Source organism: Chiloscyllium plagiosum, chromosome 39 (assembly GCF_004010195.1).
Source record: "Chiloscyllium plagiosum isolate BGI_BamShark_2017 chromosome 39, ASM401019v2, whole genome shotgun sequence".
Lineage (NCBI taxonomy): Eukaryota > Metazoa > Chordata > Chondrichthyes > Orectolobiformes > Hemiscylliidae > Chiloscyllium > Chiloscyllium plagiosum.
The window spans coordinates 3,708,295-3,734,918 of NC_057748.1; the positions used below are offsets into that span (position 1 = coordinate 3,708,295).

General features: G+C 45.2%; 1 protein-coding gene across 3 annotated transcripts in view; it reads left to right on the forward strand.

Moving 5' to 3' along the window:
* scaf1 (SR-related CTD-associated factor 1) overlaps positions 1-24,562 on the forward strand; it is a 41,049-nt gene extending 16,487 nt beyond the window's left edge. For 2 of the 3 annotated variants that reach the window (XM_043679508.1, XM_043679509.1), the window contains exons 3-12: positions 3,484-3,602; positions 4,951-5,026; positions 6,239-6,366; positions 6,963-7,099; positions 9,574-9,710; positions 10,775-14,851; positions 16,987-17,060; positions 19,260-19,523; positions 20,993-21,121; positions 23,852-24,562. In XM_043679508.1, the coding sequence (XP_043535443.1) occupies positions 3,484-3,602; positions 4,951-5,026; positions 6,239-6,366; positions 6,963-7,099; positions 9,574-9,710; positions 10,775-14,851; positions 16,987-17,060; positions 19,260-19,523; positions 20,993-21,121; positions 23,852-24,034 (5,324 nt within the window). In that variant the 3' untranslated portion in view covers positions 24,035-24,562. The remainder of the gene's footprint in view (positions 1-3,483; positions 3,603-4,950; positions 5,027-6,238; positions 6,367-6,962; positions 7,100-9,573; positions 9,711-10,774; positions 14,852-16,986; positions 17,061-19,259; positions 19,524-20,992; positions 21,122-23,851) is intronic. The other variant, XM_043679510.1, reaches the window with a different exon arrangement.
* The last annotated feature ends 2,062 nt before the right edge of the window (positions 24,563-26,624 follow it).

A 26,624-nucleotide genomic window follows, 5' to 3' on the forward strand; every position in this document is an offset into this window, starting at 1 on the left:
GAGCTTGCCTGAAAGATGATTCTTGTCTCAACTCTCCACATTCCTTGATTCCTTGGTCTCTTTTATTGATAATTTCTAATTGACCTTCTCAGAGGTGTTACTACACATCTTTAGAGGAGGTGAGACTTGAACCTAGGCTTCCTGGCTCAGAGGTAGGGTCTCTACCATACTCCACCAGAGCCTTTTTTTGCTCTGTTTTATTGCTCTGTACTCCCTTTAGCTTTCTAGTTTATCAATGGTACTATGTCATTGTTCTGAACTTTGTTTCTAAGTTCCAAAAGCCCTTGCCCCAATATTCAATCAAAAATTGCCACCCAGTCTTTCCCAGAACCCAAGCAAAAGTCACGTATGTCAGTCTTTGATTCATTCTCTTATTATAGATTTTTTTTAAACAATCCACAGAGCACAGCTGACTAGTAGTTCCTGATTTGTCTGATTACTTCTGCTCTTTCCAATATCACTGCCATCTTATCTTATAAGCTTCAATCCTTCAGCTTGATTTCTTAACCAAAAAGCTAGAAATAGCAGCTCCACTGGGTGGAATCACAATTACATGTATTTATATACAAGCTTAAACATAGTAAAACATTCCAAGCTACAGGACAGATAGATCGCTAAGAGAAGTTGATATCTGTCACTTTACACACTAAAATGTTGTCATAGTCCTAGAGAACCATAGGGCTGCTCGCTCATTATACCGAAACAAATAGTGAATTTAACCCGAGGGTCACTCTGCGTCAAGCGAGGTTGAAAAAGTGAGACCCAGATTGTGACCTCCACTGTTGCCATCATTCTGCGTAATAAACTAGCCATCCAACCAACTGAGCTAACTGACCTCCAAAGCATTGGATGTTCCTCTGATGATGGTGTAAAGTCCTGAGAGCTCTGCACTGCATTTAACCATCCTACCAGTGACCTGGGAATGCTGGAAGTGCTCAGTTCTCCAGCACTAACGTCCTTTGCTTTGCTGAGATCACTCGATGACTTCTTCGAAACTTTGATTAGCCCAGAGGCATTCCTGCTGTGTAATCCCATTTGAACAGTGATTACTTTCATCCTACCCGTTGTTGCAATCTACTGCAAGGCGGAGAGGACGAGCAGAAACCTGCTCACAGGCGTCTGTTACTGCCATTTGTGAGACAGTGCTGAGACCTGCACAAACTGGTCTACAGGCAACATTCAATTCTTGCTGCTGCCTGCTGTAACACATGAACCATATGTAGTTCATGCAGAGATGTACTAACAGACCCTAGGGTACTGCACCTTGCAACAGTCCCCACTGCATTGACTTTCAATGAAAATTCACACTCTGAAAACAAGAGCCAGTATTACAAGGATGCTTATACTTCAAGAACAGGGTTACCCCGGTAAAGTATTATTTGATCATGATAAAGATTATAATATTAAATGTGCTGTCATCGTTTGTTCGTTAGCATAAAAGTGAGAGGTAGCATAGAGATCTTTAAGATGATGAGAATAGACTTATGGATATACAGATATTTGAATTAGGAACATGTGCAGGGTATTCAATCCCTTGAACCTGTTCTGCCATTTGATGGAATCGTGGCCTGTTTGGTTGTGGCCTCTGTTTTGTCTACTGTCTTTCCTTCAATACTTCACCAGTAAAGAATCTATCAAACCTGGCTTTAGCAGTATTCCGTGGCACTGCTTCCACTATTCTCTGAGGAAGAGAATTAACAGATCAGTGATCTGTTGACAGCAAAACAATTCTCATCTCCAACATTAACCGGAGATGACTTACATTTAAACCATGTCCCCTCATTTCAATTTGTCCCACAAGAGGAAACATGCATTTAATGTCAATCCTGTCAACTTGGGAACAGCTTTTTCTCTTTGTGGGGAAAGGTCAGTCACCAAGAAATCCTGTGCTGAATTAAGAGGAGGCTTCTGTTCTCGAGTGGGGTAAGAATGTTGTACTCACTACACAGGGAGTATTGAGCCAAATAGTATATCTGTGGTCAAAACGTTGCTGAATAAATGCGAGAGAAAAAAGCAAAGAACTGCACATGCTGGAAATCAGAAACTGCCGGGAAAACTCAGCAGGTCTGGCAGGATCTGTGGAGAGAGAAACAGAGTTAACCTTTTGAGTCTAGCGACCCTTCTTCAGGATGTTAGCTCTACTTACTTTCCATAGGTGCTGCCGGACCTACTGGGTTCTCTCAGAAGTTTCTGTTTTTGTTAAAGGAATAGAAGGATATGTTGATAGGCTGCGATGGTTAAAGGTGCTATGGACAAGTTGGGCCAAATAACTTGGGCAGAAGTGAGGACTGCAGATATTGGAGATGAGAGTCAAGCTTGGCGTGGTGCTGGAAAAGCACAGCAGGTCAGGCAGCATCGAGGAGCAGGAATATCGATGTTTCAGGCAAAAGCCCTTCAAGGGCGAAACATCGATTTTCCTGCTCCTCGGATGCTGCCTGACCTGCTGTACTTTTCCAACACCGCTCTAATCTGGGCCAAATAACCTTTCTTTGTGTTGCGCACACTGTAATAATCTCTTTACTCATAATTCTTTAATTCCTTAATTCTGTCATTCCTTAATCTCCTCACATCAAAACCAACTACGTAATCTCTTATACATTTTTAATAGAAATAAAACAGAAAATGCTGAAATGGTCACTAACATAGATCTGATGATGTCACACACCTGAGATGTTAATGCTGCTTTTCTCCACAGAGACTTCCAAACCTGCAGAGGATTTCCAGCCCTTTCTGCATCCTCAGTATTTTTTTCATTTCTAGCCTTATTGTTCTTTAAAAACATTGTCCGAACCATAGGAGCAGGAGGAGGCCGTTAGCCCCTTGAGTGTCCTCCACCCTACAGTAAGACCTTGAGTGATCAATGATCTAACACCAGGTGCCCGTCTCTGCCCTATATCACTCATACCATTGAAAATCTGGCAATCGCAGATTTAAAGTTAGCAAATGACCCACTATCAACTTGTGCTTGTGGAAGGGAGTTTTAGAGTTGTACTGGCATTTATGGTGTAGAAGCGTTGCTTGTTTTGCTCCTGATTAGGCTATGTTCCCTAATCCGATATTCCCCAACCAACAGAAATAGTTTATCTCTATCTACCTTATCAGTCCAACGGAAATAGTTTCTCTCTAACTACCCTATCAGTTTCCCTTAATAGCTTAAAACTTTGATCAAATCTGGCCTTAATCTTCTAAATTCCAATTTGTGTTAATCTCTCTTTGCCATTTCGTAGATGGAGGTCAGCTTTCATTCTGATAAATCAACGCTGCATTCCCTCCAGGGTTGATATTTCTTCTGAAAATGTTTGTCGGAGTCGCATTGTACTTTTCTCTTAACTATATTCCTCAGCTTACAGCAATGCCTCCTTCAATTTCTTCCAAATCAAATTTATAAAACAGGCTCTCTCATTGTTAGTCATTATCAGGAGTCCACGTTCCTGGTTTGCTGGATGTTGTGTTAAGTAGTGGCTTTGGTTCTGTGTGTTGCAGGTGCTGAGCAGGTACGGCTGATCCTACAGCCACTGGGGAGGAGCCCACTCGATAAATGGACTGAGTGCAACACTTCGACACAGGTCAACTGCACCCAGCCATGTGTGCAGCAAGTTAAGGTAATGTTTAACGTTGTAATGCTGTGCGGACATCTCCAAGAATTCCTGCTATTCTCAGGGAGCTGCAGATCCGATATTCAAATATTGAAATTGGAGACAGTAAGGACTGCAGATGCAGGAGGCCAGATGTGAGGCTGGAAAAACACAACAGGTCAGACAGCATCCGAGGAGCAGGAGAGTCACCTTTTTTTTAGATTAGATTATCTACAATGTGGAAACAGGCCCTTCGGACCAACTAATCCACACCGACCCTCCAAAGAGTAACCCACCCAGACCCATTTCCCTCTGAATGATGCACCTAACACTATGGGCAATTTAGCATGGCCAATTCACCTGACCTGCACATCTCTGGACTGTGGGAGGAAACCGGAGCACCCGGAGGAAACCCACGCAGACACTGGGAGAATGTGCAAACTCCACACAGACAGTTGCTCAAGGCTGGAATTGAACCTGGTGCTGTGAGGCAGCAGTGCTAACCACTGAGCCACCGTGCCGCCCCAAACATCGACTTTCCTGCTGCTCAGATACTGTCTGACCTGCTGTGCCTCCCGCTCAAATCTGTTGACTGTGATTGAAGTTGGTTGGCCATTCTCAGTCAGAAGGTTAGAGAGTTAGATTGGATCTCCTTAGCACTACTTGAAAGACAAGTACTGGGGATGTACAACCTGGTTTCCATTCCGCTGTTGAAACCTCAAATAATATTCATAAAACAGCCTTTTAGGTCCTTACCTGTTGCTGTTCATAGGATCTGCTTCGCCTTTCACTTCTCAAATCACTTTGCATTCTGTACAACAGTTTTTGAAGTTAGATGCTGTTAGGATGTTGGGATGATAGCAGCTAATTTGCAAGCAGCAAGATCCAACGTTAAATAAGACAGTGAGGAGATGATCTGGTCTCGTGTTAACTGAGGGATCAACATGGTAAGATGACTTGTTCTTCAAAATAATACCAGAGGGTCTTATGTCTGCTTGATAGAGTCAGCGGGGGTCTCAGATTAACATCTCATCTGAATGACAGTAACTCTGACCTTGCAGCACTCCCTCCATATTTCAGATCTGCCACCCTAGAACTCTCCAGAGAGGGATTGAACCCATACTCTTCTGACTTTGGGATGGAATGCAATTCAGTAAGCCATAGCGACACTGACACTGTAGCTAACATGTCATTAGTCACAGTAACTCGTATATCAACTATTATTTCTAAAGTGTTTCACAGTGATGTAGAGTTGATTGAAGACAAGAGTGCTCCCATTCAGTACAGAGTGCAGAATGCTGGGTTATGGTTGACTGTGAGTGAGCTGACCGTCACATCAGCCTGTGTCAAAGAGAAACCGTGATTTATTTTCCAGAACACGCTGCAGCACTTAAGAGATTTGAATGCAGCCACTCGACAACCAAATGACTGCGGGAAAACATGTCAACGAGGTATGTGTGACCCTTCATAAAGTGCATCCGAGCTTGAATGCAGTTAAAACTCTCCTACGATCAGGTCCGGAGATGATTATTTTCTGAATTATTAGAGGTAGGACATTCAAGAGTCAAATCAGAAAATGCTTCTTGAGTCAAAAAGGCTGGTGGAAAACTGGAAACCTCCTGTATGTACAGTCATTGATGATGGGATAATTCAAATTTTCAAGAGTTCAGGTCAATAGATTTTTGTTATGCAAAGGTACAAATGATAATGGAGTTGATGTCCATGCTCCAGAGGCTGAAAGGGGCTGTATATCTGTAAAGATACCTGTCAAGTGTGTGCTTGATGTCGCTTAATGAGGTGTGGGGATCAGCAATCTAGTGGGAGAAGTGTGCAGTTGCCAACAGAGCTGCCTTATAACAACCATGTCCTATGGCAGGAATAACAAAGGTAATTAATTAGCGATTGATGTAGATATTGACAGCTGTGTCTTGGAGGAGAGACCTGTAATTTTGATTTCTTGTCTGTATATGTGTTAACCTTATTTATCATCTCAAGTTGGACCTGCTGCCTTTTTCATATTTGTGGGATGAATGCTGTTAGCAAGGTCAGCACTTAATAACCATCCCTAATTGCTCTATATTACCAGTGTCTGGTTTGTGCACACAGCACTATTGTGTCTGTTTGAGAGATGCAAACCCACATTTGTATGGCTGAGAGCACTCCAGTAAACATTGTGTGAAGATGTCCTATCCCAACCATTATCCTTCACTACAGTCTAGATAACAGCACAGTGGTAGTGCTGCAGGGCTACATGTTGACTTATTTAAGGTCCATTGCGTCTGTGTATGTAGAGAAGCACTGTAAATACACATGCAGTCCCATATGCATCACACAAACCTGCAATATACACCAGCAGTGTGTTCTCGGGCTGTGACAGAATCTGAGATCCCAGTGATGTTGTAAGCTTAAACGTGAATCTTTATTAAGCTATGTGGAGGCTGTCTCTGAGATAGCCCTTCTACTTTCCTTTGGTGATCTGAAAGGGCAGTGCAAACTGATCAAGCAGTCAAAGGAGAATTGAGTTTCTACTTGAATACGAGCAATTTACAGGATTATAACGAGAGAGCAGCAGGTAGTTTTGCCAAAGAGCCAGCACAGCTGAAGTGGGCTGAATGCCCTCATTACACACTGTATGATTTTATTTGTGGCTCCTATTCCCCCAGATTCCAGGAAGCAGAAACAGATTAGAAGGAGGAAGACATGCACACCAGCAGGTTCAAATGCCATCACTAGGAACTCACCGGAGATTGCAGTGGCTGGTCTTCACAGTACAACCAGCAATGGGAACCCGGTAAGATATTGGAACTGCCTATTGGCTGTAAATTTGCCCTCACATCCTAGAAACGTAAGAGTTGCTGGACATTTTAAAAAATGCACAGTCCTGCATTCTCCCTTTCTAATACTCTCCTAGTCACATGATACTATGATAATGCAATCACTGATTAATCTCAGTGATCATTCTCTGTCAATGACTTTACAACAGACATGAGGTGAGGACAACCTTCAGTGCAAGAGTTTTTTTGTGAATGCAAACTCCAAACTTGCTTTTCCTTCCAGTCTCCACTGCCCGTACGTTATGTGTCAAATTATTCATATACTGACCGTCCTATCAGCCTCTGTCAAACAGAAACCGAAACAGGTGTTACTTCTGGAAAAAATCTGTACAATTTTGAAACAAACACAGAAAATGCTGGAGAACCTCAACAGTTCTGGCATCATCTGTGTAGAGGGAAGCAGTTAACATTTCCAGTCAGATATGATTCTCATTCAGATTAGCAGCATCTGTAGGATTTCACTTTTGTATTTAACACTGTCTGCTTCCACCATCATTGAGACTGTGCTAGAGATTGACTTTCTGCACTCTTTACTGTTCTTTTTCCTATGAAGGAGAAGGAAGTGGTATCTGTTTTACTGTCCCACCTCACCAGTGCACTGCAACATATCGGATCCACATATGGAGCCACTTTCCGAACACGGCTGAATCCAGAACCTGAGCCTGTTGCAGATCTGGGAGCTTCTTATTTGTAAGAATCACCTTTCTTCTCCTTTTATTGCTGAGTTAGATGCTACTGTCTCTCTTCCCTAACACATACACTTGTTAAGCTATTGAAGAAACAAAGAACTTGCATTTCTTTAGTGCCTTTCGCAACGTAAGAGCGAGAGTAGTCCATTCAGCTTTTTGAGTCTAATCCACCACGTTCCAAATTCCTTTACAATCATCATAGTTTGTCTTGAGTCAGTTGCTGTTGTCTTTTTAGGGACAAAGTTACCAGTTTGCACACAGCAAGCACTCACAAACAAGAATGAGATGATTATCAGGCCATCTCCATTTCCTTTTCATATTATTGGTTATAGAGTCATAGTCATACAGCACAGAAACAGACCCTTTGGTCCAACCAGTCCACGCCGATTACAATCCCAAACTAAACTAGTCCCACCTGCCTGTACTTGGCCCTTATCCCTCCAAACATTTCTTATTCATGTACATATCCAAATGTCTTTAACACGTTGTAACTGTTCCCACGTCCATCACCCCCTCTGGAAATTCATTCCACACACGAACCACTCTGTGTTTAAAAAAAAAGTTGCCCCCTCCCCCCCCCTCCATTAGCTTCTTTTAAATTGTCTCTCCTCTCATCTTAAAAATATGCCCCCTAGTCTAGAAATTCCCCACCCTAGGGAAAAGATACCTACCATTCAACTTATCTATATCTCTCATGATTTTATAAACCTTTATAAGGTCACCTGTCAACCTCCTACACTTCAGTGAAAACGTCCAAGCCTATCCAGCCTCTCCTTATAACTCAAACCCTCCATTCCTGGCAACATCCTGGTAAACCTTCTGAACAGTATCCAGTTTAATAATATCCTGGATACAGTACCCCAGAAGAGGCCTCAGCACGGGGAAAGATCAGTACTGGCAGCCATGCCTTCAGCTGCCTGGTGATCATGGGTCCTTTTATTCCACCTGGGAGATCTGTTCAGTCTCACATTCAAAGAGAACAGGTCTCACAAGTGCAGTAAACCCTCCTTTCTGGACTGGGGGCTTGTACATTGATTTTGTCCTGCAATCCCTTGCATGGGGAGTTGAACCCTCAGACCCTCTGACTCAAAAGTGAGAGTGCTACCCAGTGAAGCCACAACTGCAATGCCTCATATTATACAAAGTTAAAAATCACACAACACCAGGTTATAGTCCAACAGGTTTAATTGGAAGCACTAGCTTTCAGGTGATGAAGGAGCAGCGCTCCGAAAGCTAGTGTTTCCAATTAAACCTGTTGGACTATAACCAGGTGGTATGTGATTTTTAACTTTGTACACCCCAGTCCAACACCGGCACCTCCAGATCATATTTATACGTACCTATAACCCAGTTAACCTAGTGTTTCAAAGCAGCTACATAAAGAGAAAAAGAGATTTTCAGAAGTGTGGAGGATGCGGGTTTCAGAAAGATGTGCTTGAAACCTAGGCATCTGAAGGCGCGACTGTCAAAGATGTGCAAAAGGCCAGGCTCAGAGGAATGCAGTTATAAAGCTGTAGGAAGGATTACGGAAATAGTGAGGGGAAGAATCAATAGAGGATTAGAACAAATAAACTGCCTGCACTTCAACACAGTGACCCACTGTTTCACCTCAAATTCTTCAGATTAGCTGTTGCAAGAAATGGAAAAAATGCCATTGACGTGTGATTGATACATGTAAGCTGATTAAAGGATTTGATCAGGTACATAGAATCTGCATCCTCTGGGAGAGTCCAGAACAAGCGTGCATAATCTCAGAACAAGAGCCAAGTAGTTCAGGAGCGATGTCAGGAAGTATACATTCACACAATGGGGATGGAAGTCTGGAACTCTCTGCCCTCTCCTCCCCAAAAGAAAACCTATCGTTGAAAACGAATTGTAAATTTCAGAACTGGGTTTGCTAGATTTTTGTTCTGCAAAATTTTGTGTGTTCTGGAATCAAGGTTAGAAGTGATTAAGGTGCAGCTCAATGGGAACATAATGAGATGCACTATCTCTGGAACCTTTTCTAGCCCCACGATATTTTAATTGCACTCCTCACATTCAGGCCTTCTGAAATCCTCGCATTTGATCATTTCACTGGCAGCCATGCCTTCAGTTGTTTCAGTCTTTCTCCTCCTTTAAAATGTTTCTGCAAATTCCCTTTTTCATTGGACCTGTCTCTCTGAATAGCTGCTGCAAAGCAGCTTGGCATGTTTTGCAAGGTTAAAGTGCTATACAAATGCGCATTGCTGTCATGGGTTGAATGTTGCATTCTGTTTCAGCGTAAGTGCCCAGTTCCATGTTGGATGTTTGCTGAATATACGCCATCATTAGAAAAATGGCACCTGTCATTTTTTAGCTGGCAGCACAATGCAAGCTCAGGACCTCCTGGACTGTTGGTAAATTTGATTGGTTAAGTTGGTGGTCTTTGTTTCCATGAGGTTGAGCTTAGCTCCATTAGGAGTTCTTTAATCTCTGCATTGGTTTGGCTCCTAGTAGCAGGTTGGAGCCGGAAAGCACGGAGGCCACAAGTGACCTGCAAGAAGACGGCATCTCCAGTCTTGGGATCCGCGTTGTGCATCACCCAGGGTTTACGCTCAAGAAGGATCGAGCCTGGAGATACAAAAAGTCAGGTGGGGAAAGGTCTTTCTTGTTTCTTTTCCACTGTCTCTCCAACAGAAGCAACTCAGGATGTGTGACACCTGTTATTGGGTTGCATCACTCTGGGTTGATGCACTGTGATATCTTTCAGGTTGATCTACAAGGTGTGTTGCTACACTCAAGGTATGAATGATGCTGTTAAACATTGAATTATTTGCTGTCCTTAAATTATTTTTGGGGTGGGTGAGGATGATGTACAGAATTAAATGGAATGTACATCATAGAAATAAGCCATTTGGCCCAACCAGTTCATGCTAGCACTTATGCTGTATGCAAGCCTGCTGTAACCTACTTCATCTCAGCCTAGTTTATCTTTCTGTACCTTTTGTGTTTGTCTAGCTTCCCCTTGGAGCCATTCACACTTCTCGTCTCAACCATACTATGGTTCTCTGCATCATTGCTTCCCCACTCACTGCACATGGTGTAATCTGGTAATTTGACATTTACATGCTGAAGATGACCCTATGCAAATAAAGAGGTCCCACAGTGCTGTTATTGCATATTAAAAGCTAATTTCCATACCATAAGCTTTACATGGGCTATATTTAGTTAAGTTTCATGGAAATTGCATAAAAAGGCGTACATTTTAATATTACTCCTCCTGTATAAAGAAGGCAGAGGTTCTCTGATGTTAAACCATACGGTTCAAGAAATACTCATTTCAATTCTTAGTCTCCACTGAGATGGCTATTTTCAGCCAAAGTATGCATTCAGAAGGTTTCATTTGACTTCCAAGTCCCTGGGCTAGATATTTTGCCATCTAATAGTTCCAGTAGCAAATGGCATGTTTGGTACCTTCTGGTGAGGATAGAATTAAACATTTTCCATGCTCAAACAGGCCACCCACTACTCGCTGCCTGAGTTCTTACACACTGTCTAACATCTTGGTTAAAGCTCTGCACTGTAACCATACAGACTAGCAGAAATCACCCTCTACAAGAAAGAAAGAGGGGAGGGCATTGCAATTAATTAAAAATGTGACTTCTGATGAGTCAGTTGCAACTTACTGATGTATGTTTTGCATTTCTCCGTGCAGCGTCGGCTGGCCTACCACCTTCATCACAGAGAGTACCGTTTCACAGCATCTTGGGAGAAGCTTTACCTTACCAAGATTGCGTATGCAGTGGTGGACTGTCCGGCATGAGAGACGATGCAAACCCATCTGTGGAGTCCCATGGCGCTAAAAAGACAAACAATGGATTGCATTTATTGGATCGATATATGTTGTCACCAGCATCCTTGGAACTTTTGAGACAAGGTTTGCTGAGGAACACGGGCAGCCTAGAGGAATCTGAAACTTTGGGGATCTCTCGAATGAGAAACAAAGAACTAAGGACAGAGACAGGTAGTCAGCCAGTGACTAAAGACTTCAGAACCCCAGTTTTCTCCCCAGATAAGGATTTGGGAATGAAGAGAAAACTGGATCTATTGGATGTGGAGCTCAACTGCCTATCTCAGAGAGGCAGTGGGCTCGGTGGAATTGCAAATCCTAGCACAGATCAAAAATCATCGGATTCTCCTTTAAAAAGGCTAGTGGGTGATACCCAGAGCTCTCAGCCCTCTGAAGGAGCCAACTGGGGCCTGGTTCTTGGGAACGGCAGTGGTATCTCAAATGGTCAACAAAGACCATTGAATGGAGGTGGGTGCTCCAACTCAGGAAACCAACCAAGTTCATCCAGTGTCTCTCAAACATGTCCGGAAAAGGCTGAATCCAGCTCTGTCTCTTGTCAGCAGAACGTTACCAACCGGATTACTTGTTCTGATAGTCGATTGGGGCCTGATACCTATGACCCATTCAGTCCAACTGATGAGGAGAATGTCAACGGAGAGTTTATGGGTGGTGACTTCTCCCCAAAAGACAGGATTGAATTGGATGACGGTGAGGAGGAAGCTGAAGAGGAGGAAGAGGATGAGGAGAAATATGACCCTTTTGATCCCACAGGATCCATTGCAAGTTCTAATAATTTAAGTCCATTAGGAGATGATTCAGAAGGTGAGCTGAAAATTGTTAGTGATGCAGGGCTAACTGAAGAAGAGGATTGTGAGAGTCCTGAATACGAAGAAGACCAGTCACCGGAATCAACAACATGTGCTCTGTCAGACGTGGAACTGCAGATTGACTGCGGCAACGTGGTCAAATCCAGTCTGGAACCTGATCTCTACAGCTCCCCTGAGTACAGAGATTTAGAATCTGAGCTCCAGACGGGCTTTGCAGAAGGGTTAAGCTGTGCGATCAAAAATGAATTTGAAAGTGACTCCAAACTGCAGATCAATGTTCAGCTGGACTCAGTCTCACAACAAGAGACTGAATCGATTGACTCAGAAAATGATATTCAGTCTCAAAATGAGCTGGCTAGAGAGGGGACCAGCGATGCAATGTTTGAAGATGAGGAGCCATTGTTATCACCAGTTGGCATTGATTATAGCTTAATGCAGAGTCCTGGCCCCAATTTACAAATGGAGAATGAAACAGTGAAGCTTTCATTGAAATCGGTGCAGAAAGAAGTCTTAGTCTGCTCCTTGCAGGAGGGAGACATTTGGAAAAGTGAACACACAAAAGAGCTGGGTCTTGAAGCAAAGGGCAATTCTGGCCCCCTGGAAACAGCGAAACAAGAAACAGATGCAGGTTCACTCAGTGCCCCCAGGTATCAGAAGAATTCTGAAAGGACCATCTCTGAGCCAGTAGAATCGCTGGAATCCCAGAGCCGGTTAAAAGCAAAGTCGAGCTCAAGTAGCTGTGTCACGTCCAAGTCCGCATCGAGGCAACGGGCAAGAACTGAAGTGGTTCGAAAGGACAAATCCGACTCCAAAGTGCATTCAAAGGCAGAGCACAAGAGCAAGTCTGCTTCTGCCTCCAGGTACCACCACAAATCCCACCGTACTGTGGAAAGAAAAGACAATCTGGTTTTCACGGTGAACGTTTCCAAGTGGCCAGAGGATGCACGTAAATATGAAGACTCTGAAATCGAAGAGGGCGAGATTGTGCAGCAAGATGAAGAGAACTTCAGTCCTGCTAGAACCTTTCGCAGTCGCGGGCGTATCTTTGAGCGCCTGAGGGGAGTTGAAGGAGATGATTTCATCTCTTTGCACGCTGATTCCGATGAAGGGGCACTGCAGATAGATCTGGGCGAGAGCTCAGCAGATGGAGGGCGAAAGAAAGTGGACCAGAGAAGAAAAGTGACAAACCAGCAGAGGGAGAAGTATGTGAAAGAGTCCAGGTCGCCAGCAGAGTCCAAGACCCAGTCTGGGTCACATTCCGAATCCAGCTCCCGCAGCCGGAAAAAGCGCAAGAGAGAGCACAAAAAGGCCCGGTCGAAAGATCGCAAACGATCCAGGTCCCAGTCACGGGAACGTAAAAGGTCCTCGTCTAGAAGTAGGTTGCGAATCCACCGCAAAAAGTCCAGATCCAGATCTAGATCCTGGGAACGAAGGAGGTCAAATTCCAGATCACGTCATAAGGTATCTCGGTCCCGGACCCGTTCTCGAGAGCATCGTAGATCCAGATCGTGGTCACCTTCCAACAGCACTAGCATTTCTGCGCTCGGGCCTCTGAGGGCTTCAGCCGAGAGGTGGAAAAACCGCGTGCCCCAATCGAAGGAGAGTGGGTCATTCCATCGTTCCCGGTCAAGCAGCAAGTCCAGGAAGGAGAGGAGGAAGAAGGAGAAACACCGGGAGCTGGAAGCAGTAAAACGCCGAAGGCATTCAAGGTCCAGGTCCACGGAGCGGTCACAGAGGGAGAAGAGAGCACTCAGCCCTTCTCCCAGAAGATCGAAAGAGAGGAACGAGAAAGAGAAGGACAGAAGTAGAGAGAGAAACCCCCCAAGTGAAAAGAAACATGAGAAGACTGTAAAGGGAAGGCGGGACAGCAGAATAGTGGTCCCCCCCTCAATTCAAGACCTAAACGATGATGACATCTTAATTAAAGCTCGCTCAATTACCAGGACCATTACTGTGAATCCAGGTGAGGAAGACCAAGATGATCCCATGGAGGTGGCAGCTCTGTCTCCAACCCGGGAAGCCATGTACGACTCCGACGAGTTGGGCTTTGAGAACAGTTTCTCTGACGTCGAGGCTGGGGACCACGCGCAGGAGAGCAGGGTTCCTGGAAAGGGCCAAGGGAGCAAGAACGAGAGGCGAAGCAGTCACGAGAAAAGCCACAGAGCCGGAGACCCTGGGGCAAAGCTTCTCAAAGTCAAAGACCGAAAGCGAGCTCATGCAGATGAGAAGTCAGGCAAAGAGAAGCGAAGGAAAAAGCTACCGGATGGGCAGAAGGGGGCAGCCGGGTCAGAGAGCTTGAAGGCAGAGAAAAAAGGGAAAGAGCACTTGATTGGCAGCCAGTCCGGGAAAAAGGTCAAGTCTGTGCCCAAGGAAAGCAAACAGGTGCCCAGGAAAGTGAAGCTCCAATCCAAGGTAGCAGTTCTAATCCGAGATGGGGTGAGCTGTGCTGCCTCAATGAAGGAAGACCGTGGCAAAGGCGGAGGCTTGATTGGCGTGAAGTTCAGTCGCGATAGGGAGAGCAGATCGCCGTTTATGAAAACCGAGGAACAGATCCATGACTCCAAGCCCGGCAGGCACCGAGCCGTCAGTTCGGAGAGCAAAGGCATCGCCTTGCGGGCGCCAAAGGGAAAGGCCGTGGCCAAGCCCCGCTCCGCGCCCAAGAAAACGAAAGCAGCCGGCGCCAAGGTGAAGGGATCCGGGAAAAAGAAGAAGGAAGCCAAGCCGAAAACGGCCCTGAAGAAGGCAGCGACTGACAGTGGCAGCAGCAGCAGCAGCAGCAAAGAGTCCAGTCCCTTCAGGATCAAGGAAGAGCTGTCGTGGTCTTCGTCGGAGAAATCCGACGACAAAGTCAACCTCCCGAGCCCGTCGAAGGACACGGTGGAGCAGGGGCTGTCCCCCCTCTCTCAGATTTCAGAGTGTGCTCCCCAGCCCGTGGAGGCTGCCTTCACGCCAAAGGAGCCAACTGTCCACCAGCAGCCCCCTCCCCCACCCCCTCCGCAGCAACAGAAGGACTATCACGAGCACAGCGACACTTCAAAGGTCAATGGAGACAAGCCGAGAGCACTGAGCAAACCGTTGTCTTGGGACCTGCAAACAGGCGGAGGAATGTTAGCACGTAAGTGACGTCTCTGTGTAGTGTTGGAGAGGAGGCCCTAATGAAGCCTGGCTTTGGCCACATGCCACACAAAACCGAGTTGAATGATCCTGTGTTTCAGACTGATGTGCAAATCTTTCTGAGTTGCGCTGTATATTTTATCCTGGAAGTGAAACCAGTGTTAGAAAAGGAACCGTTATTAAGATCAGTATACTTTGTATTCCTCTCACTGACCTCACCTCAAGGTGTTATTTCAGGCAGGCATGAGGTTTACACTGCCATAGATGGTGTCTGATGTCTCCTTTGAGTGATTGCTTTAGGGGAAGATCTCCCTGTCAGATTTCTTTGGGCTTGTCTCGCTCAATTCCGATCCTCTGCTTGTGTGTGCCTGGGTAGGGGAAGGCAGGGCTGATGTTCCTGCAGCGAATGGGCAGTATGCTCAGTCCTACAACTCCTGCCTCTGCTCCCTCACAACTTAGCTGAATACTGCTGTTGTGTGCAGGCATTGCCGGGACTTTGAGCAATGTATGATATTTTACTAATAATTCCTTGGCAGAATCACTAAGCCCAGCCCCTCGTTTCCTGTTGTACGCAAGTTATCATCTCATGCAGTCAGAAGCATTTGAAAACTTGAATTAAAAGGACTCAAACCTGTAGGCACATTGGCAAGAAGTTATAAACAAGAGTGTGGGAGGCAGCTGTCCCAACCGTGGCCAATACTTGCAGAGTGTACATCAGTAAGCTGAGCGATTCCATCCATATCTGGTTAGGTAGAGCTCCAAGTTCAAGCAATGGTCGGTTAGTTCCTCGGAGACCTTTGGAGTAGTTTGTTGTCTATAGGTTCTATCACAGTTGATAATTTTATTTTCCCAAGATCAGCTCATCCTGCAAATTGCCAATAACGTGGCATTTGTAGTTTTTTGATGCCCACATTTGTGTTTGCAGGTCACTTGGCATCATCCATGAGAAACTAAACACTTTCCTTTCTACTGTTAGATTCAATGGCTATGGAGGAGAAATGGTTAGGACTGTCAACATACTGACAAACACACACACACACACATCTCTTCCTTTGATACAAGTTCAAGATTGAGGTCAGGCAGGAAACAAATTCCTGTAAGTTAACCTGTTTGGGCATTATCCATGTCTGAGGGGGGGGCTTTTATCTGGGCCCTCTGGGCGAAAGTGAGGACTGCAGATGCTGGAGATCAGAGTCAAGGTTAGAGTAGTGCTGGAACAGCACAGCACGTCAGGCAGCATTGAGGAGCAGGAAAATCGATGTTTCAGGCAGGAGCCCTTCATCAAGGATCCCTGATGAAGGGCTTTTGCCCGAAACGTTGATTTTCCTGCTCCTTGGATGCTGCCTGACCTACTGTGCTTTTCCAGTACTACTCTAACCTTGACTCTGGGCCCGCTGGTCCAAAGACCCACATCATCATTGTACCACGAGACCCATGTATGTATGTTGGAATACTGGAATGAAGCAGTGCAGAAGGAGGCCATTAGGCCCATTATGCCGGTGTTGGCTTTTTGGTAGAACCATCAAGATAGTGCAACTTCATATGCCCTTTCCTCTGCAATCTCTTCTCCCTTCAAGTATTTAACCAATTACTGTTTAAACCAAGGTTATTCATCGTCTTTCCATCTCTGTTCAGTGCAGCGCTGATGGGAATTGTGGTTGAGGAAATGGGGCCAAGAAAATGTGGTCAACTTTCCTAGCCATCGCAAGATTCCTATTTTGGGGTGGCACAGTGGCTGAGTGATTAGCATTGCTGGCTCACAGCGCCAGGGTCCTAGGTTTGATACCACCTTCAGGTGACTGTTTCCTTCTATGGTCCAAAGTTGTGCAGGTTAGGTGGATTAGCCATGGGAAATGTGGGGAATTGAGTCTGGGTGGGATACTGTTTGGAGAGTTGGTGTGGACTTGATTGGTCAAATGGCCTGCTTCCACATTGTTGGGATTCTATGATTCTTTGCCCAAATGCTTGTACACTGTGGAGAACAGCCAGATTACTCCTGAAAGTTCTGTTGCCTCAGTTCTATATTCACTGCAGCCTCTGCCAATAGTACTCTTGTTGGTTATTGAGTTCTGAGACTGCCATTTGTGCTTTGAACAGTATAATTTTCGAACATTATCCTTGTGTTTTGGTTCTTAGTTACTGCACTGCTGTTCAAGATGGAGGAAGCCAACCGAGCAAAGGCCCAGGATTCTATTCAAGCAATCACCCAGGTAATGTCACTGCAACTGACAGCTCCAAATCTGTACTTACGGATTCTCTAGTAAAGCTGCAGTTAATTCCAAAGAAAGATTTTCTTTATTCTTTCATGGGATGTGCATTTCACTGGCAAAGGCCAGTATTTGTTATCCATCCCTCAGTACCCTTTTAACTGAGTGGCTAGTTTAGCCATTTAAGAGGGATTAAAAGAGCCAACCCCATTACTGTGGCGTCTGAATTCACACATAGGCCAGTCCTGGTAAGGGCGGCAGATTAGATGGAGTTTAAATAAATATGAGGTTGCTGCATTTTGAGAAAGCAAATCTTAGCAGGACTTACACACTTAATGGTAAGGAATGTTGCTGAAAAGAGTGTAGTTCGTAGCTCCTTAAAAGTGGAGTCGCAGGTAGATAGGATAGTGAAGAAGGCATTTGGTATGCTTTCCTTTATTGGTCAGAGTATTGAGTACAGGAATTGGGAAGAAATGTTGCGGCTGTACAGGACATTAGTTAGGCCACTGTTGGAATATTGCGTGCAATTCTAGTCTCCTTCCCATTGGAAAGATGTTTTAAAATTTGAAAGGGTTCAGAAAAGATTTACAAGGATGTTGCCAGGGTTGGGGGATTTGAGCTACAGGGAGAGGCTGAACATGCTAAGGCTGTTTTCCCTGGAGTGTCGGAGACTGAGGGGTGACCTTATAGAGGTTTATAAAATCATATGGATAGGATAATTAGGTAAAGTCTTTTCTCTAGGGTGGGGGAGTCCAGAACTAGAGGACATAGGTTTAGGGTGAGAGGGGAAAGAGACCTAAAGGGCAACTTTTTCATACAGAGGGTGGTATGTGTATGGAATGAGCTGCCAGAGGGAGTGGTGGAGGCTGGTACAATTGCAACATTTAAAAGGCATCTGAATGGGTATATGAATAGGAAGGGTTTAGAGAGATATGGGCCAGGTGCTGGCAGGTGGGACTAGATTGGGTTGGGATCTTTGGTCGGCATGGATGAGTTGGACCGAAGGGTCTGTTTCCGTGCTGTGCATCTCCATGACTCTAGTAAACCAAATGGATTTTTCTAACAAGCAATTATAGCCTCGTTCTCACCATGAATAAATTCCAGATTTATGAACTGAATTTCAATTCTCCCAGCAGCTGTGTTGGGATCTGAACCTATAGCCCTCCGGAACAAAAAGCTGGGCCTCTGGATGTTCATTCAGGAGGAATTGCCACTCTGGCATCTGCATAAATACCCATATACTGCTACTGCCACAGCAACCATCACAGTGGGATGGTAACTCACTACAGTGAGGCACTTGACTGGGAATTTTCATCATGTGGGTGTGAGGTGCCCTCTGAAGGGTTAGTGCGACCTCACTGCTCTAAGGAACATTTCAAGAGCCAGTTCTCTATAAGAAGAATCTGTTATTGTACCTAAACTGCACTTCATAGTGTGGTGGTAGTGTGTTACACTTCACTCTGGGAGTCCTCAAGTTGCTGTGGATGCTTGCACCTTCTGCCCTGGAGCTCTGGATCGTGACGGCTGGTCACCACAGCTGACCAGGAATCTGTCCCACTCCCACCCCCAGCCGTTGGTGTGTCCCACTCCCACCCCCAGCCGTTGGTGTGTCCCACTCCCACCCCCAGCCGTTGGTGTGTGCTGGAATGATTGATGATTTGGCCCTGTTATGAACTCTCCTTCAAGTTTGGGCTTTGAATTCAGGCTGACTCAGAGGCAGTGACTGCACAGGACGTCCACTGTCCATGGAGAGCAGCAAATTCAGATGCAGATTCTCTGCAAGAAAGAGCAAAGGTGTGACATCCCATCCCTGTGCTCACTGTGTAGTGTTTTCTGTGATCATAGGCCCATTAGTCTTTACAGGTCTAATTGCTGATTAAGGTAGTGGTAGTAGACACTTTCAAAGCATCTCATAAGAATTATACGACTTTAAGGCGTGTTGACATGAAACTTTAGTTTGTGTATGGTTAATACGTTAAATTTGCAAGGTTTTGGGGAAATGAGGAAGGCTGGTGTGGGACCGATAGGACACTGCTTTCAAACCCAGTACAGACAAACTGGCAAATGGTCTTGTGTGGCCTGTAATTGTCTGAGCAACTCTGGATATTGTGACACTGCAATCTGTGATACCTTGTGTTGAAGAAGCCTCAGTAACCCACAAGGCACGCAGCAATCCTCTCTAACTGCTCTGTTGGCCTCCAGATTCTCAGCCAGACTAAGCCCCCCGTGCCACCAGTGCCGACCAGCCTGTCCTCCCACCTTCCTGCCAACCAGCCGGCACCCAAGTTTCTCCGGCAGGGCTCCTTGTCGATGTTGGGCTGCTCAGCGGGGCTGCCTGCACTGTCAGGGTCTGCAGTTCAGCCTCCAACCTCCAGCTCTGGGAAGCTGTATAGCACATTGGAGAGCACAGAGCCCAGCAAGATGGAAGGCACCACCAGCACAGATGGCAACATGGACAGCGACAGGGTAAGCCTTTTGCGTTACCTCAGCAGAATGCCCCAGATTTGTCCCATGTACAAAGAATCTTATTTCTTATTTATGATAGAAGCACAAGTGTGGTTGGGCCTGGGTGAGAGGGTGGGTAGATGTCAGTGCTCATCCCACCTCTTGGACCCCCTTGTACCCTCAGCCTGGAGTCACTGCTCTCCTGCAAGGGGATTGGAATAAAAGCAGGCATGGGAAATTTCATCAGAAACCCTGCAACTCCCAACGCCAAACTTTACTTGTGAAGCATCAGCACACACACAGAGTTAACCCCTCTCCTTCACCCAAATGAGCACACTGTTTTGACACAGCATTTAACCAACCGCTCATAAGAACATATGGAACTGGAGGTGTAAGCTAGATGTTCCCTTGAGCCTTCTACACCATTAGGTTTCACAACAGATCATCAGCCTCTGTCATGGATGTTATTAACCACTGAACATCCACAGCTGCCTTGAGTATAGAATAGCAAACGTTCACAACTTTCTGCGTGGAGTAGTGTCTCTTGATGTCAGTGTTAAAAAAACTCAAGTCCTTATCCTGAGATGGAGGATCTAGCCAGCGACAAAATAAAACCTCTCATCATTACCCTGTCGACCCTTCTAAAGAATTCAACAAGATTAGCTCTCATTCTTCGAACTGCCATAGACTGTGAACTCATTCCACTCTCTTCTCTCTCCACCTCATTGTTGGCTCCTTTATTCCCCTCCTTCCATTCCGCTCCCCACTCTTTATCCTTCCCTGTACGGTTCATCTTCCCTCCTGGTTATCATCTACAGCTGATTGACTTCCTTATCCTCACTGGATCCTTCCCATAAGACAATTCTGATTCAAAGCAATGAGGCTTTCTACCTCGCCTTTTCGCTCCCTAATCATATAGAAAAGGCTTTTTAGCCCATCGAGTCTGTACTGCGAGAGATACGCCACTCCCTACGTTAGTCCCACTTTCCCACACTAGGCCCATAGCCTTCAAGTGCTCATGTGTCTCAACCACACTCCTAGGCAGTGCATTCCACCCCAACATCCTCCGGGTGACAAAAGCATTTTCTCAAATCCCCTCTAAACCCCTTGCTTTTCACTTTGAAAGTGAGCCCTCTTGTTCTGGCTCCTTTGACTGAAGGGAACAGCTGCTTCCTGTCCATGCCCCTCATCATCGTATACACCTCTATCTGGTTCCCCCCTTTCTCCCTCCAACCTTCTCTGCACCAAAGAAAACAATCTGAGCTTCAGCCTCTCTTCATCACTGAAATGCGACATCCCAGGCAATAAATCTCCTCTGCACCCCATCCACAATATATACAGTATCATCTTATATACACACCCGTGCTTAACCGGTCTGTGCTCGGTGACCGAAGGGATGCCCACTTTGGGTTGAGCTGCTCGGGCAGACGAGGGAAAATGTTTCACGGAGAGAGGATGCGTGCTGACCGTGTTTCTCCCTCTGGTCGCAGTACCTGAAGAAGCTGCACACGCAGGAGCGTGCAGTGGAGGAGGTGAAACTCGCCATCAAACCCTTCTATCAGAAAAAGGAGATCAACAAGGATGATTACAAAGATATTCTCCGCAAAGCCGTACACAAGGTAAGCCCTTCTCAACTGTTGATGGATGGTTTCTGCAGTGACTCAAAATGGTGAGAACTTTAACACCCATCCCCAACTCAGTCTAAAATGTACTGACTGTCATTAGTTCCCTTTCTCTTGGTCTAAGTGTCAGAACTGAAACAGAATAAAAATAACTAAAATGCTGCAGATCACAGCGGATCATCCGGGGATGCTGTCTGAAACCCTGGGATCTCCAGCATTTTTGTTTTCAGTACAGTTTCCAGCATCTGCAGTAATTTGTTCCTATAGAATAAAAATAAACTTTGTTGGATCCTAGTCTCCAAAGGGCTCCAACATGCCAGACTGCCAGCTGTGCAATTTATAGTTCCATCTTTCCGAATGTGACTGGTCTCTGAGGAAAGTCATCACCTTTTCACTGGGGAGACCAGCATTTATTGCTGTTCCTAGTTACCTCTTCAGAGGTTATAGTGTCACAGAGATGTACAGCACAGAACAGACCCTTCGGTCCAATCCCTCCATGCCGGTCAGATATCCCAACCCAATCTAGTCCCACCTTCCAGCACCTGGCCCATGTCCCTCCAAACCCTTCCTATTCATATACCCATCCAAATGCCTTTTAAATGTTGCAATTGTACCAGCCTCCATCACTTCCTCTGCCAGCTCATTCCATACACATATCACCCTCTGCGTGAAAAAGTTGCCCCTGAGGTCTCTTTTATATCTTTCCCATCTCACCCTAAACCTATGCCCTCTACTTCTGGACTCCCCCACACCAGGGAAAAGACTTTGTCTGTTTATCCTATCCATGCCCCTCACGATTTTGTAAAATGTTGGTGGTGAGGCATGTAGCTGAACCGCTGTAGTGACACCCATTGTGCTGCTAAGGAGATAATCTCAGGATTCAGACCCAATGTCAGTGAAGGAACAATCGACATTATGTTCTGGGCTGTAAAAAGACTGGTGGGTCATAGCTTACGCTGATGTAATAAAAGTTATTAATGGTGGTTATACTCTCAAGACTAGCCCTTCCACCAAATGTGAGAAGTATTTTTGTTAGGGAATTCCTAAATTGATGTGGGTTTGTAATTTTCAGTCACCCCCCCGATGATGGAAGACGGAAGAAAGGGTATGTTCATATATAGACAGGAAATGACATCAGAGACAAGACACCCTTCTACAAAACTTGAACATTAGGAGCTGGAAACTATTAATCACTGTTAATCAAAATCATGACTGATCCATCTCAACTCCACTTTCCCACACTATCCCACGCCTCTTAATTCCAACACCTATAGTTTCAATTTATTAGTGGACTGAGCAGCCCCAATTCTCTGCAATAGAGATTCACAACTCAGAGGTGACGAGGAATTTCTTCACTCTCAATGCTGACTCCATTATTTTACAACTTGTCCCCTTAATCAATATGTCTGTATCCCTCTGCAGGTTTATTGTATTCCGCTCCATGGGTCCCTTAATCGCACTAAACACATCAGTTTTCACATTGCTCAAGTCAATAACAGGACACTCGAGTGTTGAGAGAAAGTGGGTGGGGAACTGTGTCTGGAGGGCAGAAGGGTCTAGGCAGGGAGGTTGAGGTGCTCTCTACTGCAGAAGAGGAGCCCAGCTTTATGATACACCCTCCCCAAATCCCAGGAATCAAGCTGGGAAACGCTCTATGCACTCCCTCCATAGCCAGAACTTCCTCCTTCATATAAGGAGATCAAAACTGTACATAATACTCAAGGTGTGGTCTCCCTGCTGTCCTGTACAGTTACAACAAGACATTGCTGCTCCTGTACATGAATCCTCTTGCTGTGAAGGTCAACATAATCATTTGCTGCCTTCACCACCTGCAGTTATAGAGTCATAGAGATGTACAACATGGAAACAGACCTTTCGGTCCAACCCGTCCATGCCGACCAGATATCCCAACCTCTTACTTTTCAGTGGCTGGTGTACGAGGGCACCCAGGTCTCACTATACTTTCCCAATCTATGGTCATTCAGCTAATAATCTCCCTGCTAGGATTTGCGGCCAAAGTGGATAACCTCAGATTTATCCACATTGTACTGCATCTGTCACGTATCTGCCCACTTAGCTTGGCCAAATCACAGTATCACCTAACTCTCTGAGTATTTGTAGAGCTGTACTCACTCAGGCAACTTAGGAATATTTCATCATACCCCTGACATAAGCCGAGTGATGGACAGGTTTCTGGAGTCAAGGGTTCCTCTGTACAATTTCCACTCGCTGACCAGCTCTTGAAGCTGCAGTATTTACGTGGCTGGTCCAAATATGTTGCTGATCGATGGTAACCCAGGATGGTGGCCATTCAGTGATGGTGATGCCATTGAACGTCATGAGATGGTTAGCTTCTCCCTTGTTAGAGATGGTCATTTCCTAGTATTTGTGTGACACGAATGTTCCTTGCCGCCTATCAGCTTAAACTCAAGTGGTTGTCCAGGTATTGTTGAGGTCAGAGTGGTGCTGGAAAAGCACAGCAGGTCGGGCAGCATCCGAGGAGCAGGAAAATCGACGTTTTGGGCAAAAGCCCTTCATCATTGAAACATTGATTTTCCTGCCCCTCGGATGCTGCCTGACCTGCTGTGCTTTTCCAGCACCGCTCTGATCTAAACTCTGGTTTCCAGCGTCTGCAGTCCTCACTTTTGCGCTGTCCAGGTATTGTTACCTACCGAAAGTGCCCATTCTCAGCCGAACCGAACCGAACCTCACCTCTCTCTGCTGCAGATCTGCCACAGTAAAAGTGGCGAAATCAACCCTGTCAAAGTTGCCAACTTGGTGAAAGCGTACGTGGAGAAATACAAGTATGCACGAAGACACAGCAAGAGACCCGAAGAAGGAGGACGCCAGAGCAACGGGAAGGAGGCCGGGAAGTTAGACAAACATGGAAAAGCCTCAGCACAGACGTAAACGGGAACGAGAGACAGTTTTTATTATTTACCAGAATTCAATAATTTTGCGCACCTCCTTTTATTTTCATTTTAATAAGTGTGAAGACTTTTTTTTAAAAAAGAAAACTTTAGAAAGTCATTCTGACGTTCCTGGGTTTATCTCATTGTGGCAGTGCCTAATGATCCTGAATTAGATGTAAGAAACTTGGGACACTTTTAATGAAATGCTGAGGGGTGGGGAGGGAGGGAGGGAGGGAGGGGGCAGAATATTCTTGGAAAGTAAAGGACAAAAAAAGAACCTTTTAAGAACTGTTTACTGTATCTCCTGATCGCTGTATATAAGTTAGGAGCCACTGGCAAGCTTTCTCATCTCCTCCCGTGTCCTGTTGGTTTTTATTTGTTTTTCTCTTCCTTCTCCTCCTCCTCCTCCTTCCTTCTTCCCTTCCCTCCCTCCCATTTTCTTCATGCATGAAGTTTTTTTGTAGGTCAGTGAATTCCATACAGCTGCACTGTCTTTTAAATGGTAATAAACGATATTACACAGTCAGCCATTCTGAGAGAAGGCAATGTATCAGAGAGAAATGATTTTTCCTGTTGATGTCTATGCTATTCTACTCTTTCTTTTACAAAAGTATATATACACACATGTATAGTACAATGTTGGAAAATGGCAGAGGGGAATTGATTTAAGTATTTTCATTTGCGTATTTTAACTAGGGAAGTCATAAGGATTGTACTGGTGAGCACTGTTTCAGGACTGCAGTCTCTGGACACTTTTACGTTCATCATCCACTCAATACTGGAGTTAGTGGCCCATGAGGCATCTATGGCCAAAGTATTTTCATCCGCTGCAAATCACTGTTGTAGAGTGAGTGTTAGTTCTTGGAGAATGGGGCTGTTTTATTCTGTATTAGGGACTGTCTAATCACACATCTGGTACAACGCTATGCCACCATCTTTCTCCCACAGAACCATTTGTGAGTGTCAGGCGTTAGGCACAAGGTCCACAGAAGGGACTAGAAGACTTGCTCAGACTTTCTGGCGAGGGTTAAGAGTCTCATCCCCAAGACAGAATTGAGGAGCCCTCATGAAGAATGAAGGAATACCTTTAATTTGAAATTTCTGGCAATTACTTTTCCAACCAAAAAAAAACACACCAAAAGATTTTGAACCCAGATATTTTATGGTAAGCTTGGGCAATCAAATGGCTGTGACCACCCCTGCCCCGCGGTCTCTCTGGGTTTCTGAGAGGGAATTTAGGCAACACTGCTGTTTTAATTTTAGTGCTTTTAGTCAGCAATTGTGCCCCATGCCCTTCCCATATTCACACCCCACCCCCCTCTCAATCTGCTGCCAATCATGTTATAGAATACGGGATTAACTCAGGCAACTTGCTAGGCATCGCACCCCCGTTGCGCACCTCAAGGTTGAATTGCCACATCTGACTCTGTTGCTGTAATTTGCTTTTTTGTTTCTGCACAGGAACAGTCTAGCTCAAAGGTGCAAAGAAGTTCAGTCGTCTTGTATGTGTGACCTGCTTTATGTCATTTCTGGCAATGTGATAAGGGGCTGGGTTTAAGATTTAAGCTGGGGCTATGTCCTGTACATTCTGTAATTTCGAGGAGTGGTTTGTGGGGGAGGGAGGTGATGAAGCTGGGGAGGAGAGGGAGGGTGGGTGGGCTGAGAAATTCAGTGTGATGACAGTGCAACATTCCCAGCCTTTGTCTGACTGTCGTTTGATGTCGTCTATACCTCTGGATGGATTTGCCAGTGTGTGTGTCTGTTGAAAGGTGGTTATTTGATGAATGAGACTGTGTGTGTGTGTGTGTGCGTGCGTATGTGTCTGTGGAACCAAAGCAGTTTCACTGACCCAAGGAGTATATATATATTGATATTTGGGGTTTTGCTGGCCTTTTTAAATACTAGGTAATAAAGAATGCACATTTAAAAGGAGGCAGTAGGGCCCCCCTTGTGAAATTACAGTATCTCATTAAAAACAATTTTTTTTAGTTAAAAGAAATAAGCTCACTGCCTCAAGAAAATTGGACAAACTGTTTTGTAAAACAACTAATTTATTTGGGCTGTTTATATTCGCAGTTGAGGGGGCCCGCCCTAATGTTTCCACACCTCCCACCCTGAATAAAAATAGAACTATTAAACAGTATTAGCACCGCTGAAATGAGGAACACACTGATGTTAGGATTTGCTGAGCTAAATGAGGTGAAATGTCTTCAGAGTTTTACTTGTTATTCTTCCTACAATTCCCACTGTGTCCTTTCACCAATGTGACTGGCAGTCTCTGACATCACAGCACCAACGATGAAATAAATCACTGGGCAATCAGCAAAGATGCTGCTTTGGATGAAGTGGGTCCCGCAGCAGGGGTCAGTTGCCAAAGAGAAAAGGAACGGACAATTATTTTTTAAAAAAACAGCGATTCCCTCCCCCTTGCGTGGCTCTTGATAAAATCAGGCAAAGTGAAATCATTGTAAAAGTTTGAATCTCTATCTGAAGAGAAATAAATTCCAATTGTACAGTCATCCCCACCCAGAAGTGATAATGGGCCAGTTGTTGTTGGATTGGTGGGGAGATGATCAGTTTTGGTAGAC